Source organism: Cinclus cinclus, chromosome 33 (assembly GCF_963662255.1).
Source record: "Cinclus cinclus chromosome 33, bCinCin1.1, whole genome shotgun sequence".
Classification (NCBI taxonomy): domain Eukaryota; kingdom Metazoa; phylum Chordata; class Aves; order Passeriformes; family Cinclidae; genus Cinclus; species Cinclus cinclus.
In genome coordinates, this window is record NC_085078.1 from 1,186,592 (window position 1) to 1,206,999 (window position 20,408).

General features: G+C 51.0%; 1 protein-coding gene across 1 annotated transcript; it reads right to left on the minus strand.

Annotated features, from left to right (window-relative positions):
• Positions 1–172: 172 nt before the first annotated feature.
• Positions 173–6,358, minus strand: LOC134055561 (serine/threonine-protein kinase pim-3-like). The gene is made up of 8 exons (XM_062511965.1): positions 6,291–6,358; positions 3,625–4,291; positions 3,435–3,485; positions 2,895–3,261; positions 2,072–2,251; positions 1,714–1,811; positions 563–696; positions 173–227 (listed from the first exon to the last, which is right to left on the minus strand). The coding sequence occupies exons 1-8, from the start codon at positions 6,356–6,358 to the stop codon at positions 173–175; spliced, it is 1,620 nt and encodes a 539-aa protein (XP_062367949.1).
• Positions 6,359–20,408: the final 14,050 nt, after the last annotated feature.

Here is a 20,408-nt window from a genome sequence, read left to right on the forward strand (position 1 = left end):
AGAGGAGGGCTGAGCTACAGCTTGTGCAAGATGAAAATGTCATTTGGGGTCGTTCCAGATGGATTTCATTTCAGAAGGTATTGAACAGGTTTACTTTGTTTTCCCTTGGAGGTGTACACTCTGCAAACTTGAGCTGCGTTGCCAAAATGCTCAAGCAAGTCTCTGCTGCAGGTCACACCATTTCTCCTTTGGCTGATTCGGGCCCGGTGCTGAGCTGCAGCAGAGCCCTGGCAGAGCCCAGAGCAGCCTCAGCATCCACAGGGCCCGGCTGCAAGGAGAGAAACCAGAAATTGCCCGTCAGCTGAAGGCTCCTGAAGGCTCACCCTTGTCCCAGCTCCCACGGTGCCCAGGCCACGCTGGCCATGCCCAGAGCAGTGCCCAAAGCTGCCCATCATTGCTGCCCCTCATTGGGCAGCAGAGCAGGAGGGCAGGACATGTGCCCAGCCTGCAGCCAGCCATGGCACATCCTCCTCCTCAGCAGCTGCCACAGCAGGATGCTCCGGTGTTTGCTGCCATTTCCCAAAAGCTCTTATCCCACCATGCAAAGAAGACGGGGACTCACCTCATGCCATCGCTGCTGGCAGAAAAGCTGGTCCCAAACGATGTCCTCAGCCTTCTCCAAGCGCACGGCCCGTCCACACCGCAGCTGGTCCCAAGCACCTCCTGATCCACACTGGACCCCACCTGGAACACTTCCTTTAGAGAAACAAACAACAAAATAATGAAAATAGGTTACAGTGCAAAGGGGGGGAAAAGAGAAATGGTAAAAAATCTTATCTCTATCAAGGGCTTGAGGAAGGCCCAACCCTACATGCCAGGGAAAAAGCCACCCATGGCTGAGAGCAGCCCGTGCTTTCTCCCTTTCCCCCTGCGCTGCCGCAAAAGTTATGGTGATCCCAAAGCAAGCAAGGGCAGTGGAGCAGCCCAAGCCCTTCCTTGCCTGCAAAGCAAAGCAGCCAAGCACAATTCTGGAGCCCCACCTCTGCTCCCACCACGGGGCTTTGTTTGTGTCAAGCTGGCTGCCCCAGCCCCAGCTGGGGCACGGTGGGTGCTGGGGGCTGTTGGCAGGGCCAGGAGCCAACTCCCATTTCGTACCCACCCCAGCCCATCCCCCAGTCCTGCCAAAAGGCAGCTTGGCAGACGACAGAAGAATCAATTTTATCCTCCCCAGCAAAGGGGGAACCTTTGTTTCCTGGGCAGGCTGTGCAATGCCCAAATCTGGGAGCATCCCCCTGGGTCTGGACTCATCTGTAAATTTGCTGTGTGGAGCCTGGCTTTGAAGAAGGTGCCAGAATCCAAGTCTGTCATCTTCAGCTTGCCAGTGGCCAGGTGGAGGAAGAGGTTGTCATCCTTGATGTCATCCTCGCTGTCCCCAGCAGCAGCAGCCCCACCTGCTACAGCTTCTCCAGGGGCTCCTTCTCCTTCCCTGGGGGGGAGACCAGGCTCTCAGTGTTCTGCCCAGGGCCCCAGCTGTCAGTGAACCAGGACAAGCCAAACCAGCTCAGATGGTGGCCACCAGTGCTGGGCAGAGAGCAGCTCAGCTCCAGCCCAAGGGCTGGGTGTTCCCATCTGATGACCTGGGTGCAGTGGCACAGGCAGGACAAAACAGTCTGGGCTTCTTTGCTTCTGATTGCCAAGGCCTGTGTGGAGCTGGAACTTACCAGAGCCCTGCATCAAAGTGCGCCTGTGGCTCTCTCCCTTCTTCTACGTCAGGTGAATTTGCTGCATCCAAGGGTCACAAAGCAGGTCTTCTAATGAGGGCCTTTCTATGTCGAGCATGGATAAACACCTTTTGATCAGATCTTGGCAGTCTGGAGAGAGAAAGCAGAAACCACCGGTCACTTGGAGGAGGCTGCAGTCTGCTTTGCCCCATTATTCCCATGCCCAAGCCATGCTGCGTGTGCTCAGAGCTGGGCCTAAAGCCTCCCATCAGTTCTTTGTTTTGGAGGAGAGCAGGAGAGCAGGACCTGTGCCACGTGCTCAGCAGCTGCCAGAGCGGGATGCTCACGAGCCCACTGCTGTCTCCCAGCACTGCCTCCCATTCCCCCCGTGCCCAGAGATGAGGATTCACCTTGAGAGAGCCGTTGTGGCAGTGAGAGCTGATGGTTCCAGCTGATGTTCCGGCCCCTCCTGAAAGGGTGCTTCCCACAGACCATCTGGTGCAGCAGGATGCCCAGGGACCAGATGGTAGCTGGCTTGCCATAGTACCAGCCAAAGCGGGTCCATTCCGGGGGGCTGTAGGACCGTGTTCCTATGGGACAGAGATGGAGTTCATCAGGGGAATGCTGCTGCTCCCAGAGCCTGGCCCCAGAATCCTTGGCCATGCTAGGGCTGCACCAATGGCACATGGTGTGACCCCTTGCCTCTGGCCAGCACCTGGGACTTGTGTACAAACTTGGGCTTGGAAAAGGAGCCACTGGTGCTGCAAGAGGGCAGCAGAAGCCCTAGCAAGGCCTGAGCATGACAAGGAAAAACCCACTCAGTGGTGGGGAAATCCATGTCTCCATCCTCCCTGCCTGCATTGCCCCAAAAAACAATTATGAGGCCAAGGCAAACAAGGCGAGCACAGTAGTGCAAGCCCTTTCTCACCTGCACACCAAAACAGCGGGTGCGCAGGTTCTGCCCCTCCCCTGCTCCCCTACTGCCCCCACCCATGGGTGTTTTTGTCAGGCTGGCTGCCCCAGCCCCAGTCCTGGGCACAGCGGCTGGCAAAGGCTGCCAGCAGGGCTGGAAGCTGTCCCCCCAGCCGCCCCCAGTGGAAAGCAACTCAGCTGAAGATTCAGTGCCATGACTGGCAGCAAAAAGGAGAGTCCACGCTCCCACAGCCAGGCTGGGCCCTGAGCTGTTGGGCCAGGAGATGCTGGGAGCGGGAAGACGGCGCTGTGTGGGCTCACCTGCAAAGTGAGTGTAGGCTGTGTCCTGCAGGTAGGTGCCACAGCCAAAATCAATCAGTTTTGCCTGCCCGCTGGCCAGGTCAACGAGGATGTTCTCCGGTTTGACGTCCCTGTGCAGGACTCCGCAGCTGGTGCAGTGCTGCACGGCCTCCAGCACCTGACGGAACAGCTGCCGCGCCACCTCTTCGGACAGGAACCCCCGTGCCCGAATGAAATGACGGAGGTCCTGACACCGCTCCGGGCGCTCCAGCACCATCAGGATCTCGCTGGGGAGCTCAAGCCACTCCAGCAGCTGGACAACACCAGGGAAGCCAGTGGACACCTTGTCCAGGAGCACGTTCTCCATTGGTGCGCTGGTGCCGTCGGGCTGCAGGAGGACCACGATGCCGTCAGCGGGGCTGATGCCGTGCCAGGGCTCGGGAAGCCCTCACCCAGCCCGGGATGCTCTGCTGGCCCCACACGCGCTGTCCACCCTGCTGGGCCTCGGCTCATGCCCACCCAGCACGCCCCGGCTTCTCCCGCTGACCCCCGCTCACTCACCAGCTCACCCCAGTGTCGGACGCGGTTCCGTGGCACCCTTTTGATGGCCACCTGCAAGCCAAGGGGAGCAGAGGGCTTAGCTCGCCGCCCGCCCTGCCGAGCCCCATCCCTCCCCGACCCCTCCTCCTCCTCCTCCTCCTCCTCCTGCTCTTCCCCTCCTCCTCCGCCCGCCGCCGGCCCCTCCACTCACCGGGGCGCCGTCCGAGAGCCGCGTCGCCGCCCAGACGCTGCCGAAGCCGCCGCGCCCCAGCAGCGAACCGAGCTGGTAGCGCTCCTTAATGCCGTGCTCCACCTTCCCTGCCGGCGAGACGCGGCTGTCAGCGCTCGGCCCGGGGCCAGACACGGGCCCCGAGCGCCCCTCAGCCGTCCCGGGCCGGGCTGCCCCTGGCGTTCGCTCTTTGGAACGCGACAGCGGCGGCTCGGGGCCAGCGGCCGCGCTGCCGAGCGGCGGAGCTCGGGCCGGGGAAGCCCCAACGGAGGCGGCGGGAGCGGCCGCGCCCTGTGTGCGCTCTGCGGGCTCCGGGAGCAGCCGGCGCCGGGACCGGGACCGGGACCGGGATCCACGTTGGGGCTGGGGCTGCGGCCGGGCCCGGGGTCGGGGCCGGGGCCGGGGCCGGGGCCGGGGCCGGGGCCGGGGCCGGGGCCGGGGCCGGGGCCGGGGCAGGCGGAGCCAAAGGGAGGCGATGCCGCACCAGGCACTGATCCCCGCCCAGCAGCGCCACTGCCAGTACAGCCAGAGCCGGGCGGAGGAGAGACCGCGGCAGGACGGCCGGGGACGGGGACGGGGACGGGGAAGCCCCGCCCGGGGCCGAGGGCGGGCTGGGGGCATGAGCCGGCTCGGAACGGGGAGAGGGAGACTGGGAGAGGAGGGAGACACCGGGAAACGGAGACTGAGAGAGGCTTTGGGACTCCGGGAGAGGGAGAGGAGATCCAGAGGGTCGACAAAGTCGCTTGATTCGCTGCTGCTGCTGCTGCAACTGCAACTGAAGCCCTGGGGCCGTTTGTCCCCATGGCCGTTTTTCCGTTTTTCCGTTTTTCCGTTGCCTTCTCAGCCCTGTGCCAAGCCCCGCGCACCCCGGGGGCAGACCCTGAGCTTTTTCTTTCCATGGAGAATAAAACATCTTTCAAGCACAGTCCTTGACGGCCAAGCTTGGGATACTGCCTCTGAAATTCTGGATATATACAAGGATAGCTCCCAGACAAAAGCTGCCAGGACTATGTAGGTTACCTTGGCTTCCTGAGGGCCGACTCTTCCCTGCCTTTGAAACACTGGGGCTCCCTACGTTCCTTTCTATGGAAAAGAACTGTCCTTCTTGTCCAGGTGCCCATGGCCTCAAGCACATGACCATTTGATAGTGGTCAAAGGAGTGGAGAAAGGAGTTCTGTGCTCAGTGGGCTGGAGACTGAGGACAGCAGAGGAGAGCCCTGGGAGGGATTGATGGGCAGTTTCAGAGATGATGGCTCTTTTGACAGAGAATATCCAGAGAAAGAAACAATTAATACCAAGGGCAGCTGTGGAGGCCCAGACTGGAAACAAGGAGAAGGAATTTCTCTCCCAGAGCAGGGCTGAGGTGCAACACATCCCCCAGAAGGAGTCTGGGCCAGCCCAAGGCACAGGCATGGGCAGCAGCTGAAAGGTTCTTCTGAATTGGACTCCTCGAAGGGTTTGTGCAATCTCCTCCTAGGCCCTGAGGTTCAAGGACTCAGCACCAAATGCACCACGGGGCTCACGGGGATCAAGCAAGTCCTGACAAACCACGGCTCTGCCTTGATTTCCCTCTGGTCTGGTGCAGTCCATGAGGAAGGTTTTCTGCTGCAGTTATGGAGAAATATCCATTGGAGTTTTAAAGGGTGGATTTTATTACTGCTGATTTTAGAGCAGAGGTGATTAGAGCATTGTGTGGTTGATATTGATCCAGGGTCTCTCCTCGGCAGGTCTGGCCTGCTCAGAGAAGCTGTTCCTTGAAGTCTGACCCAGTGTGGACAACCTTGCTCCACTTTGCCCAGCCCCATCCCGTCTGTCCTCCCTCATCTGGAACCTGCTTTGCTTGGAGAACTGGCTGCGCTCAGGAAAGAAATGTTTTCCCTTTTTAATTTTTTTAAACAATCTAAAACTCCTAATTTTCTCCACTGCAAACAGACATAGTCCTCAGGAGTGTGCCTGCCCAAGGTGCCACCAAAAGCACTGCAGAGCAGCCCTGGGCCAGCTCTGCGGGTGGATCATCATCGCATCCTGCACTGGGCCACTGCCAGGGGCTGTACAGGGCCATGGACACTGCACTGATCCCACGGCTGCGTTTGTGTGCCACGGCAACCGTGAGAAGTTCAGGTTTCCTTGGAAACATTTGGGAGAACTGGGACATACTGGGGAACACTGGGAGCACTGTGGGAAACGCTGGGACATACTGGGAGTGATACTGGGGAGGAGTGGGTCAACGTGGGAACATGGGGAATGCTGAGGGGGAATCTGGGTGGACTGGGATGGACTGTGGGGTTGCACTGAAAACTACTGGGACATACTGGGATTGATACTTGGAAGTACTGGGACAAACTAGGGACACAGGGCGCACTGTGGGGATGGCTGGGGGACACTGACGCCTACTGTGGATAATACGGGGAGGAACTGGAATGGACTGGGAACTAAGCCAGGTGTATTGGGTGGGACTGGGGTGTACTGGGATGACCTGGAGGGGCACTGGGTTTGTACGGGGCTGTACTGGGGATGGAGTGGGCTCCTGCCTCTGGTGCCTCCCATTTGCCAAGACTCCCGCCCATCACTGCACACAACCAATCAGTGCTGGGTCTTGGCACTTTGGGGGCGGTGCCTGGTGTCGGCGCCATCTTTTCTGTTTTTGCCTGTGGCTCCCGTCATGCCCCACGGCCCAGTTGAGCCCCGTTGGAGCTGGGACAACAACGCCCGTCATGCCCTGGGCTTCACAGAACCCCAGTGTCCACCCACCACATGTCACGTATGTGTCCCCCAGACCTCCCAGGATCTCTAAGTGCCCCCGCAGCACCCATTTGGCACACCCCAAAAGCATCCCCAGACTCCAAAGTGCTCCCAACCCCATAGATGGCCGTTACAGCCACTTCTGGGAATTCATCTCCTGTCATCTGGAAGAGACGGTCCGAAGTTTCCCTCATTTGCCTCACGACCATCACAAGAAGACCCCGGTGAACCCCACTCGCTCCAGACAGGAGTTTTCTGGCCTGGTTGCCTTTGAACAGTTCTGGCCTGGCCGAGGTAGAGGTTTACCAAATAACTGTTTGCAGCTGTGCTGTGCTGTGCCGTCATGGTGCACTGCTCTTCGAGGCCACACTAGCCCAGCCAGATTGGCACCTGCTTCTCTGAGCACACAACGGTCCATAAATCTCCCCACCTCTTGGCCAGACATCGCTCACTTTGAGAAAAGACTGTAAAACGGTGACTCTTTGGAGAAGCCTCTTGAGATCTCCCCACGTAAGGAAGACACGTCTATTGGCCGAAGACCACGAGGACTCCGTCCCATCCCTTGGTAGCTATTTCCCTTCCCCTCTTTTCCCCTTTTGTTTCCTTAAACTCTCCCCTCTGTCGCACAACTGAATTGTTAGCATCAAATAAAGTGCTATATTGAAGCATACTGCTGTCCCCCTGCTCTGTGTCTTGCACCTCAAGATCAAAACAAAGCATCACGATCCCCGCCTGGATTGGCGGATCGTGACATTAAATTGGCATCACGGACTGGATTATGACAGACAGAAGGGCTGCAAGGTTGTGTGTAGTCTGTAATAGGGGAAGGACATCTTGCTCCAGCCGCACCTAGCTGGTCACCTCAAAAGGAGTGAGCTTGTCCAGAAAGCAAGGGGGGCAAGTTCAGATTTCCTGCAAACTGCACAGGCCTAGGTGGAGAGCACCCCCACACTTGTTTGAGGGCTCTGTCTGTAGAATTTCACTCTAGGATCTCTTGGTGTGGAAGACAGGACTGTTTTGTTGGTTTTTATTGTGGTTTTTTTGACTGCTTGGTGTAGCAAAGAGACAACCAGAGATTTGTACTGAAGCTAGTGCCTCCCAAGCAGCTTCGGTCTCTTCACCCACACAGGGAAGTGAAAGGGAACACAGAGAAAAGTTGTGTGTGTGTGTGTGTGTGTGTGTGTGTGCGCGTGTGTGTAACTTAAGTGATATACCTCCCTGCAGTGGTTTTTACTTGCCCCTTCATAAAATGAGTGAAAATTGCAGTGCAACAAATAAAGCTGCATTTTTTGCTCTATTAGCTATATATAGTGCCAGACCCTCTCAGGGAGGAGAAGAGTGGGCACCAAATAATTGGTATAATTTAGAAAATGTGATTGATGGAATATGTTCTCTGCAAAGGGAGTCAAAATTCAAACTGTACAAAAATAAAACTGTACTCTGTTCTGTTTTGGGAGCCTGTCTTAGGGCAGCTCTAGAAAATCACTTCAAGCAAACAAATGAGGAGACTACAATTATAAATTCTCTACAAAAATGAGTTCAAATTTTGCCAGAACAACTAAATGAAGAAAGGAACAAGTATCTTTGTTGAAAAAATGAGTGCTCTTTGTTGCAAAATGAGAAACAGTTGTTAGAAAGTGCTCTAAGAGAGGAACACACTAAAACTTTAGAACTTCTGGACCCACTGAAAGAAGCAGAGCAATGTGCCAAAAATGGTTCCACCCACTCTGGGCCCCATTCCCTTTTCTCCCTATACAACCCCTTCTCAGCAGACACCAGGTTCACCTTCGCGTTGTCTTGCCAAGAGCCATAAAATGTGGACATTATTAGTGTTCTGGAGAAAGCACATTCCAGACTTTTCGTTAATTGCCAGGCCTCTTTATGACTTGCTGAGGGAAGGGGTGAAATGGGATTGGACTCTTTCTCAGGAGGAAGCACTGCAAGTGCTGATTTTTGAAGCAACAGCTCATCAAGCCCTGGGCCCTGTTCACCCCACAGACCCTTTCCAGGTAGAATGGGGATTCCCCATCTCGGGGTTGTCAGTTCACATATGGCAACAAGGCCCTGATGGTCCTACAAGGCCTGTTATTTGTTTGTATTTCCGTGGCTTTCAAGATGCTGAATAAAGATACGCTATCTGGGTTAAATGACTGTTTGCGGTTAGCTTAGCTCTCATAGAAGTGGAGAAAATTGTAAGGCAACGACCAATTACATTAAGAGGTCTTTTCAAAGTGATCGTAGTGGTCACTACTGGGGCTCCCCTGCCTGACGCGGTGGCCCATAGATCCTCAGCTAGGAAGTGGTATGCCCAGATTGAACATTATTGTAACATCTTCTCAATAACAGAAGTTGCTATAAAACATTGGGCTATACAAGAAACTGAGAGCTTGGGGAGCAGCCAAGACAAAGCTGCCTCGGCAATTAAAGTAGCCCCTCCTTTCTCCTCTGAACAATCAGCAAATTCTTGGTTCACTGATGCTTCTGCCAAACCAGAGGGAAAGGTGTGGAAACACAGAGCAGTAGCCCTCCACACTTCTGATGAATGAATCATTACTGAGGGAGAAGGCAGTGCTCACGTTGGGGAACTGATGGCTGCCTGGAGTGTTTTCCAGTGTGAGGTACACAATACCTCTCTTGTTTGCATCTACACTGACTCTTATGCTGTGTTTCAGGGATGTACAGAGTGGCTTCCTTTTTGGCAGCAAAATGATTGGGAAGTTAACCGAATTCCAGTATGGCAAAAGAGAGAGGTGGCAAGAAATTTGAACTATCGCAAGGTAAGAGAATTTTGCCATGCGGTGGGTAGCTTCACACATGCTAGATAGTTTCATCATTTTAATTTCCTGCCTCTTCATGGCAGACTCTGTTGCGTTTACTTTTCACAGAAGAGCACCGAGGGACATGAAGAACCAGATAACCCATGATAACACTGCTGATACTTACTGACTGTTGGTATAATTTTACTTGAACTAAACCAACAAGATTGAAATGACAAAGCTTCATGGTTACAATAACACATAAATTCATTGCTGAATCCCTCATCAAACTTGTACACAGTTATGGCACAAGACCTCACGGCCGTGTTGTACTTTGTAAAATTTAAAATCAGAATTGTTGGCTCCATTTCATTGCTGTACAGTTTTCCCATAAAATCATGTGTGGTAAAAACAATACAAAATACGGGGGGGAATTTGATGTGACTATTGTGACACCTGCTACTCCACCACCGCTTATCCTGAACCCTTTTAACAAACGAATGACAAGAGACATAATCGGCGTTGTGGGAGCAGGATTGGGAATTTTCAGTAGCATTGATTCAGAAGTACTGAGGAATAAATTGGCTACTACGTCTGGAGATGTCACCAAATTACAGCAACCACTGCAGTCATCTTTGACAGCTTTGGGAACCCAACAATGGTTCCTATCAAACATTTTGGCAAATTGGGAAAAGGTAAATGCAAATGACTGCAAAACGATAACTGATGAACTCGGTGCTGCACAAAATAACATCTCTTTAGGTCTCAGCTGTATCCAGGCTCAGCTGTGGGTGCGGTTTGTTGCTGCCTCAATTATCAGAGAAGGCGAGGAAGGCACTTTTCCTACTGAAATTCGGCAAAGAATTTGGGATAGTGCCACTGACTTTGAAGGAGAATTCCAATCCTGGTGGAACTTGGTACATTTTAGCTATGACCCCAGCACAAACACAGCCAGAGCCTTTGTGCTGATGATACATAATGCTTCAGTGCATTCCATATTCGCCATCATTGCATTCGGGCTGAATCGTGATGGAGCTATTCTCTATCCTTTTAAGCATAGAGAATGGGCCCGTCAAATTGGTGAGAAGTGGGAAACTGTGAATTTGGAAACTTGTACTGTCCGGGAACAACAAGGGTTTATCTGTGAAAGTAACGCAATTAGAGCTCAAGATATTTGTTTGGACACAGAGCCAAATGTTTGTAACTTTGAAATACGTCCAAACGAGATTCCTGAAACGGTGCTGATTTATATAGGCAATGGTTGTGTATGCTTAAGAACTGCTGGCAACCTGTTATCATAGAAAATTTGGTAGTGCATACTAAAAATCATTCGAATGTTTGCATTTGTAACTTTACTAGAATTGTAGGATGTGATTTCCTTATGTAGTCCCAGTTACGTCTTGCCACCTTTTGCAGTCCAATTACACATGAATCCACCATTTATTGCCTACTCCCGTTGGAATGAACCTCGCTCTGGTAAAGCAATTGCTGCTTCCCCAGGATTTAATTGAAATTTTGGAAAGGATTAAGAAAAACAGACCAAAACTCTGATAACTCTTCATCACCATGTAAAGGAACTACATCATGTTTTGGAAAGAGTAAAGAAAGATGCTGAACTCAAGTGGTGGGATACCCTCTTTGGGTGGTCACCTACTGCCACAGGTGTCCTGAACAAATTGTGTCATCCCATCACTGTCCTTTTGATTTTGGTTTTGATTGGTTTTGCTTATATCAGCAATCCTGTACAACATGAATTGGAGAATGATGAAGCAGTTAACACACTTGACATCCATAATGAATATACACAAGTCAGTCACTGATGACGTCCCCAAGGTTATTGATGCAAGATGAAAAACACATGAGTATTTAAAATGTTATATTGACGACTTGTGTTTTCAAAATCCAATTACCTAGAAATTATTTTATTTTATTAATTATCTACTTAAAATACTTCTTAATTATTTTAAATTGTGTTGAAATGATGTACTGGTATTGACTTGTTTTTTAATTATCTTACTTGTGTTTTGTACTGAAATTGCTTATTCATTATTTTAAATTGTGTTCAACTTACTTATTAATTATTTTACTTGTGTTTTCAATTGAAATTACTTAAATTAGTGTTTCAAATTGAAATTACTGATTAATAATTTTACTTGTGTTTTAAATTGAAAATACTTACTTAAATTGAAATTACTTTGAAAGATTGAACTTGTTCTTTCCCTTTCCCTTTCCCTTTCCCTTTCCCTTTCCCTTTCCCTTTCCCTTTCCTACTTTTTTCTTTGGCTGACTTTCTGTCCCCATTTTTCGGAATATGCTACCAACCTGGATGAGTCCTGAAGACTTCGCTGTTGGAGTTGGCGGGAGAAATGCAGCACTCAGTGTGAATGATCAGCAAGTCACAATTTATTGCATGCTCTTAGTTACATTTATATCATCAATAATTAAGCTCATACATAGTGCAAAAGCAAGCTCATCACTGGCTACCGCAGCAAAGGTCAGTCCCACCCAGTTCCTCATTCTTGTGATCCTTTAGCTGCGGAGGTTCTGCATACTATCTTAACTGCAGTATCCTGTTATTGCAAAAGTGGTTCCATATCTATTGCTCAAGGAAAAGCTGTCCTTCAAAATACCCACTGTGTCAGTATTTTCCCAAAGCCCTGTCAGCTAGTTCTCGCATGGGAATATGGCCTTTCTCTCTAAGCCATTCTTCTACACTTCGCAACTGAAGACACCGCAGCAACAACACTACAAAGGAGCTCTCTCGACAAAGATTGTGAGTCACGGGGTGGTGTAAGAGACGGTCCAAAGTTTCCCTCATTTTCCTCATGACCGTCGCAAGAAGATGCCCGTGTACCCCACGTGCTCCTGACCTGGTCGGCTTTGAGCAGGAGCTCTGACCCGGCCGAGGTAGACGCGTGGCAGGTGGCTGTCACAGGTGCACTGTGCCGTGCTGTGCTGTGCCGTCATAAGTGCCAACCCAGACATGTGGGCGCCTGCTTCTCTGGACACACAGTGGTCCGTAAAAATCCCTACCTCATGGCCAGAAGCCATTCACTTTGAGGAAAGACTTTAAGAAGGTGACTCCTTGAAGAAGCCCCTTGAGATCTCCCCACAGAGGGAAGACCCGTCCATTGGCAGAAGGCCCCGAGCACACCCGTCTATGACCACAAGGATGGTGTCTCATCCCTTGGTAGCTATTTCCCTTCCCCTCTTTTCCCCTCTTTCTCTCTATCTCTTGACTTTGTTTCCTTAAAAACTCTGCCATCTATAGCACATAACTGTGTGCTTAGCACCAAATAAAAGTGCTCTGCTGTGAGTATTCTGAAGCATACTGTTGTCCCCTGCTGTGTCTTTTGTACCTCGAGATCAAAACGAACCATCATGATCCCCGCCTGTACTGGCAGATCGTGACAAGCTCCCAGCTTGTCATCCTCTGTACCAGAGATACTCTGAGTTGTACTTAGAGAATGCATCGTCCGTGAAATGTTCCAGCTTTAGGAGATGACTCCAGGAGCTGCAGCTGCATTGTCCTGCAGCCAGAGGCTTCCTGTGTCAAAGGCTGGGAGTGATTCCGCCCCAGTCACCTCTGAGCATCTTCCCAGCCCTGACAGATTGAAGCTCTCTGTGCCCCTGTGCTGTAGCCGGGGTGGCCGCAGGCAGTGCCCCAGCCCTGCTGGGCTGCACACAGGAGCTGCTCCTCAGTAGAAATGTCATTTTGTAGATCTTCTTGATTGGCAGGATCACCCTCTGAGCCAGGAGCCCAGCCCAGCTCAGCAGCACAGACACAGCTGAATGACTTTAATGACCCTCTCAGGGCTTTGATGTTGTTTATATCAGACTCAGTCCCTGAGAGTGTGCTCAAAAATCTTGTCAAGAACTCAAAGTGATATTTAAAGTCCAAAGATTCTAGAAGCTGTAATGGGTGCCACTGAGGGACACATCGGAGAAAGTGTCCCCAGGTTCCAGTTAGAGCAGAACACTGGTGGAAGCGATGACAGGTGCAGACAAACAAGGGAAAGGTGTCTCTGATGCTGAGCAAACCTCAGCACAGCAAGGCTCACTTGTCCCCTGCTGGCCAAGGGCCCAGGGCCAGCAGCCATGGCCAAAGTGCTTCAGCAGGTGGCTCTGGCAGGGCCTTTCAGCTGCTGCCCATCCCTGTGCCCTCTGCAGCCCAGGCTGTCCTACGGTGTCCATGCCCTGTGCCTCTGTCCCTGCAGGCTGTCGTCAACCCCCGGCTGCCCCACCTCGCTGGCCCCTTCCTTTGCTGCCAGCTTTGCGTCCTGCCTGCCTCTGCCTGGGCTCACAAAGCCTGGGGCTCGATACCTAGAAGGCCCTACTGGATTGCTCTGTAAGAATCCTAAGTGTCAAGTGCCCAGGGAGCAGGGTTTACATGCCATGGCGGGCACCACAGAGCCCTTTTCTCCCCCATGTGCTGAGGGTGTGGCACTTGCCATTTCCAAGATCCCTGCGGTTGCCAAAGGGGCCTTTTTGGCTCCGCTGAGAAGAGTCCTAACTGTGAGCCCGTCTTTCACCTGCTTTTCCTGCAAATGTACTCAAGGAATCCACTTTTTTTTGAACTCTCGGGTCCTGTGTGTGTGCAGGTGTACCAACTGAAGGATGGAACAGGTCTGTTGGGGAGGTGATCTCCTTCTCTAGTGGCTTTTGGTTTTGTTTTGGTTGTTGGATTTGTTTGTTTGTATGGATTGGTTTGGTTTTGGGGGATTCTTTTGTTGGACTTTTTTGTGTTCTTTTTTTAATCAGCTCCTCCTGGCGGCTCTGGGCAGGGCTCTGGAACCGTGTCTGACACTTGTCTGTGGCACAGTGAAGGCGGCCAAGGGGACCTTCGCTGAGCTGCGTGCAGAGGAATCCACATCAGCCCAGGCTGGGGGTGCTCAGTGGCAGGTCGGTTCTGTTGACTGGAACCTTTCCATGGAGCATGTCCAGGGATGGAATGTTGGGGCTGCCATGGCTGTGCTGTCACAGACAGGGGAACGCTGGGGCTGCCCCAGCTGCGATGTGCCAGAGAGGGGAAAGCTGGGGCTGCCCTGCTCCTGGCCAGCAGGATCCAGCACGGTGATTCTTGCCCTGTACTCAGCACTGTTTGGGCAGCACCTCGAGTGCTGTCTCCAGTTCTGGGCGCCCCGATTTAGGAAGGACGAGGAGGAGCTGAAGTATTTCCCGAGAAGGGCAACAAGGCTGGTGAGGGGTCTGGAACACAAGTCCTGTGAGGAGCGGCTGAGGGATCAGGGGTTATTTATCCTGGAGAAGAGGAGGCTCAGGTGAGACAAGGTGGTGTCAGGGCACAGGTGGGATTTGAGGATCGCTTAGGTCTTTTCCATCCTTGCTGCTTTTGTGATTCTCTGAAACCAGCCCTGGAGCAGTTGCAGGATGAGCGCTGGGCCCCCTCTTCAGAAGCTCCAGCAGCCCAGGTCCCTCAGCTTCTCCACACAGTCCCCAGAGCCCATCCTGTCAGTCCTGCAGAGCCTCTCCAGCCCCTCCTCAGTGCCCAGAACAGGGAGCCCCACAGCCAGACACACCAGCCCAGATGTGCCCCCCTGGCCTGTGGTGCCCCTGGCAAGGGAGCAGCACGAGGCACTGCAGGACCCTGCAGACAATTCCTGTGGCACCACTGCAGTTTGGGCGTGGCTGCCAGGCAGCTCTCCCTGTGAGCAATGATGTCTGCAGTGGGACAGGAAACTCACAACTCCCGTGAACAAACTTTCAGAGGCCACGACAAACCTGAGTGGTTTCCCTCCTGTCCCCCAGACCTTGCTGGCCCCAGGGGCTGATGGCGTTTGTGCTCACTGAGGTCCATCTCCCCACACCAGCACCATGCTCTGCCAGCACTGATCTTCCCTCAGCTCTGCACACAGACATTGCTGCTGCAGCTCCAGAGAAGGGAACAAAAGGGGCATCTCTAGAGAAAACTTTCCGGGCACATCCTGTTATAAATGAGGATCTGATATTTAGCAGAATTTAGGTTGCTTTATTTGATATAGACGGAGCAAGCAGCGCTGGGGAACGTGAGGGGTCAGCGCCCACCCCACGCTCCGTTGAACCTTGGTTTGCAGCTCCTTTCTAGAGTATGGTTTTCCTTGTAGTAATCAATAATTCTTAATTTCTTTTGTTGTCATAATTCTGCCAGGTAAGCAGTGGTGGTTAAAAAAACATCCGTGGGACCGCTGTGTGAAATCTCCGGACAATTTGTCAAGTAACCACCTGGTTTTGGTAGATAAAGAACAGCAGAAGTGGGAAGTCTGGTCTTAGCAGATAGGTTGCAGTTGATTACGCAAAGGCGGGAGATCTGATTTTGCAAAATCTTTCAGGCTCTGGGAAAACCTCATTTTGCAAACTGGTATCAAATACAATTTACTTAGGAAGCAAAATATTCATAACAGGGGGATTTAAACAGAATAGTTTTAAAAATGTATTTCCCTTTATCGAGTTCCATGTCTTGTCTAAGTATTCTGGTTTATACAAACTCCAAAACTTTTGCGATTAACACGAATCATTTATCAATTATCACAATTTCCCCACTTCTCTTTTTTTATCCCATTAATTCCTGTTTGGGCTTTAAATTTTGTCAGTACTTCTTGTACTAGATTTAATTCATTTACTGCCATTAATTTCGTTGCCATCTCAGGGTCTCTTGGTATTGTAGCAATTTGCATTCCTTGAACCACTGATTGCATGTGTCAAATGAAACATGGAACAAGACAAGGCATGAACAGTAGTTCTAATAATGCACATGTTAACATAAAACCTAATTTCTTCCACCAAGTTCCCCCAACAGGTTACTTCACCAATTATCATTAAGCATAGAGTTCCAGGTTTGTACAGGTACAGGGGCTATTTGTTTTAATTTTTTTTTTCTGCAATTATAGTAATTATTTCACCGTTATAAATACCATTTTTAAGCAGCATTCATAATTATTAAACTTGCCACACACTCCTTCTTCAGCTAATAGATAGTCCAGGGCTAGTCGATTTTGATATACTGCTGCTCTAGTTTGAGTAAGTTGCTTAGCTATTCCTTTCGTTGCTTGGGCTTAATCCCTCCCCCCTCTGTGGCCATTGTTCAGTTTTTTGCATTTCTCCACAGATCCAGCAGGGGGGTTCAGTTCAGTTCAGTAGTAATTTCTTTCGTTAATTCTGCTAAGAAATTCTTTTCCGAGGTGGGTAAGTCCCGTTTGCTGCTTTGTTGTTTCAATTTCTCGTGCAAGTTAAAACTTTTCTTATGGTTTGTTCTTGTTTCCTTGAGCGTGTTAATTGTGTTCTTTATTCATTCCTCCTTGCAGTGATTTTGCACTCCTCCCTGATCTGAATATCCCCACAGACCTTCTTTTGTGAAGCAGGGGTACGCTTCTCCTACTGGGCAACTTTGGTATGCCAATAGAGCCCACCATTTTTTCCAAATTGGTGGCTACCCAGTAACTTTTTCCTATAACAGTGCACGTTTCTAAGTTGTGCTTATTATAGCAGGCTGAACTGATATGAGTGTGGAGGGCAAGGGTGGATTCTGTGCGTCCGCCGTACCCGATTGTCTGGTAACACTTGGAACAAGCATCAGCACTATTTCCTTTCATCATAAGGAGCAATAGGATGACTCCCAGGACTGTTCTCATCCCTCTGCCTCCCTCAAGGCCTACGGGGTTGCTGCCAGTAGCGGAGGTTTGTTTAATCTTCTTGGCAGCACGGACTATGTCCTGGGGTCTCGCCCTTTGTCTTTCTCTTTTGGTATAATTTCTTAATTTTGTCCCAGCTTTTGGTTTTAACATTCCGGTACGAGGTACAGCAGTAACAGCACGGTATACTCAACCCTTTCCAGCACTTTCTTGCCAGTACCTCCGCTTTGGCTTTCTTTTTTTTTTTCCTTTTCCCCTTGTTCTATTCTCAAATAACTCCCACCATTTATGATCATCAATTTTGATTTCTCCTCTTGCTGATAGAGTATTAAGTACCTTAACAGTTTCCTTATATTAATTTCTTCTACACTGGATACATAATGCGAGTGGGAGACACCCACCACAGGAATGACCCCGCCACAACTCAGTACAATATGGACACCGTTTTTTGATGAACGGGCTGCAGTCACACCCAGGTTTAGGACAGGTGACTTTCAGTCCTGACTGGGAGACCTTCGAGACGAGTTGATCCGGTATCAACATCCAGTCCTGTGAATTGGCACTTCGAGGTCTCTGAGCTCGGGTGTCGCTGTCCAGCCTACAGTAGGAGGGGTTATGGGACCTTTGACTCTACTCACATGTGTTCACTCCTTTTTGGCTGTCTGTACAGCTGTTTCAGTGGTTAACAGAACTAAATATGGTCCTTCCCATTTTGGATCCAGACTTTCTTCTTTCCACACTTTAATTAACACATGTTGTCCTGGCTTAATCTTACGTATGGCAAATCCTAGACGGATGGTTTGAGCTAAAATTTCCTTCCACTTAATTCTTGCAAGTTTTTGTTGATGGTTATTATGTAACTTTGAAGAGAAGTGTCCTGAACTAAGATCAGATCAAGGTGTACTCCTTTAGGGTAAGACATACCATACAGCATTTCCTGTGGTGAAATTGAAGTTGTTTTCCAAGTTGGCATTCTTTGTATATTAGACAGGGCTAGTGGGAGGCACTTTGTCCATGGCATTTCAGTCTTAATTCTTAATTTTAACAGCTGTTGTTGAAATGTTTGACTGATCCTTTCAACTGTCCCAGAACTCTGAGGGTGCCAGGGTGTATAGTACTCCCAGCTGATGCCTAGGGCCGAGGTCAGGAACTTAAGCACCTTTGATGTAAAGTGCATGCCTGGTCGGAGTCTATTGCTGGGACCAGGACATGCTTTGGTATTATGTGTTCTATGAATATTTTGGCTACCACTTGTAATGTGGCTCTAGCTGCAGGGTGTGCCTCTAGCCAGTGGGTTAATTGGTTTACTATTACTAGTAAATATTTCCACCTTCCTACCACCTTTCCTGTGTTCAAGGGAACATTAACAAATCCAATTAATTCAGTCTCTTGTCCTGCTAATGGCACTTGCCCCAGGGGGTAAAGGGGAGCCTTTGTGTCATTATCTCTGTCCTCTCTGCTGATACCATCTCTCCTGGTATTTCTTTGACTCCAGGGAGTCCTTTGAGCTATAGGAGGAGAGGGAGCAGAGACCCTGGTTGGAGGGGGGGGGGGGGGGGGAGGTGGATGGGGAAGGGGGGTCTCCTGTATTTTCTGTATTATACAGAGGTGGGAGATTATCAAGTGTTCCCAGGTAACTTTTTTTTATCCTCATCCCTTTTTTCCTTTAAAGTATATACCGAGAATGGTTTATGCTGTTCTGTCCACAGAGCAGCACAGTCACACTCCTCTCTGTAAAATGGTTCTTTACAAGCAACATATGTGTTTAATGCTCTACAAATCCAACCCTTAAACCATCCCAACATTGGCCAGTACAGATTATCTCTGTGGATCATTTCTTTGGTCCACTTTACCATACTATATTGAATCAATTTTTCTTTGCTTTTTACTTTGTATAATTCCCTTGTGTCTCAAGGTCTTACTATTACACCCAAAGGGCTGGCTGGTGGTATTTCTGGCAACCTGCTGGGCTTATTTTATTTCTTTGTTTTTCTTTTTACTTTTATGTTTGTGATTATAAGAACTTTGACCCCGTTTGTGGGTCGTCTGGACTTGAACCCTTACTCTTTCTGAGGCTGCCGCAGGGCAGGAGCACCTTTAGCCTGTCAGGACTCCTCCCTGCTCCCTCCCCAGCAGCTCCCAGGCCAAAGCCTGGCTTGGCCCAGCCCCTAGCCCTGGCCACAAGCCTAGCCCTGGACAGATTCCATCCAACCTGTGGCACACATCCAACCCCCTTGCCCATCATCTCTCCAGCTTCCTGCATGGGCCTCCTGCCCCTGCAAGGGCCCAGGCACCTCTGGGGTCCAAGAGGGGTGGTCAGGGAGCCGAAGGAAGTTGGATCACCTGTGGAGAACACCCCCACTCCAACCCAATCCATCCTCCAACAGCCTCCAGAGTCACATTCCCCCATCTTTGGTTTCCCTTCTCTCCAAGGGCTTTTTCTTCAAGATATCCCAGAGCTGACCCCAGCTACTCACCCAGCCTGTCAGTGCAGAATCATCACTCTTCCCCCTCCTGTCCCATGGAGAAACAGGAGATGGACTGACCCCTCTTCTGGTGACAACAAGACTCCAGAATCTCAGAAAACTGGGGCATGCTAGGACAACGGTGTCATAAACCTAGGAAATAGCCAGGTGATTTGGGTCTCTAGGCACTAGAGACACTGGGCAGAACTGGGAAATGATGATCACCCGCAGACAAGGCTGAAGGCTGGGGAATGGCTCAGGTGTGGCACTTCACACATCCACACCACCCCATTATTTCCCTTTCCCTGCATGCCCCAAACTGGTCCCATCTTCAGCCCCAGGGTGGAGTCCAGGTGGGAATATCCCCTGCCCTGGGGCAGACCCTCATCCTGTCACACCTGCAGCCATTGTGCCCTCCCAGAGCACTGGGTCCTGCTATGCACAGGTGCCACACACAGGAGGTTCCAGGGACCCCATGTCCAACCAGGCTCCCATTGCAGCACTGTCCCTCACTGGGACTTGCCCACAGCTCCCCAGGGCCCTTGTCCCCACTCAGTGTCTCTGCAATACCCTGGCCCTGGGCCCAGGCCAGCAATGGCCCAGAGCAGGATGTGCCCATCCTGAGGGATATGGGGCAGTTGGTGTTTGTCCCCAGGCAGCCACTGGGATCAAACTGGGAAAACTGAGGTGCCCATTCAGGGGGAGGGATGTTGGTCCCCTGCCAGCATCTCTGATAAGCCCTGTTCATCCAGGGCCTGAGGAACCAGGAAGACATTCAAATATCTTGGGCTTTCACAAAGCAAAAATCCATCAAGAAATGGTTCCTGAGAGCTGCCCATGCCACTGATTCTTGTTTGACATTCTGTGGCATTAACACAGGTTTGTTGTTTCCTGTGAGGTGCCTTGATGATCTGAAAGGGTCATGGGGTGTCCCCGCAGCCTTTTCTTTTCCAGGCTGAACACTGCCAGCTCTCTCTGCCTGTCTCTGTCACAGAGGTGCTCCAGCTCTCCAAGTGTCTTGGTGTCCTCCCCTGGAACAGTTTCATGAGGTCTGAGTCTTTCCTGTGCTGAGAACCTTCTTGCAAATTGCTTATACTGAAGTCACTGTCGGTAGGAGAGGGGAAACTCATTTGTCCTGAAAGGCTGGCCCAAGTGTAGGAAAATACAACTGTAGGGAC

Coding starts and splice junctions, on each gene's coding strand:
- LOC134055561 (XM_062511965.1), bottom strand. CDS start 6,358: ATGACGGGCGTTGTTGTCCCAGCTCCAACGGGGCTCAACTGGGCCGTG. Junction 3,486..3,624: donor GGCTCTCGGACGGCGCCCCG/GTGAGTGGAGGG, acceptor CTTGGCTTGCAG/GTGGCCATCAAAAGGGTGCC. Junction 228..562: donor GCCAGCAGCGATGGCATGAG/GTGAGTCCCCGT, acceptor GGGCTCTGCCAG/GGCTCTGCTGCAGCTCAGCA.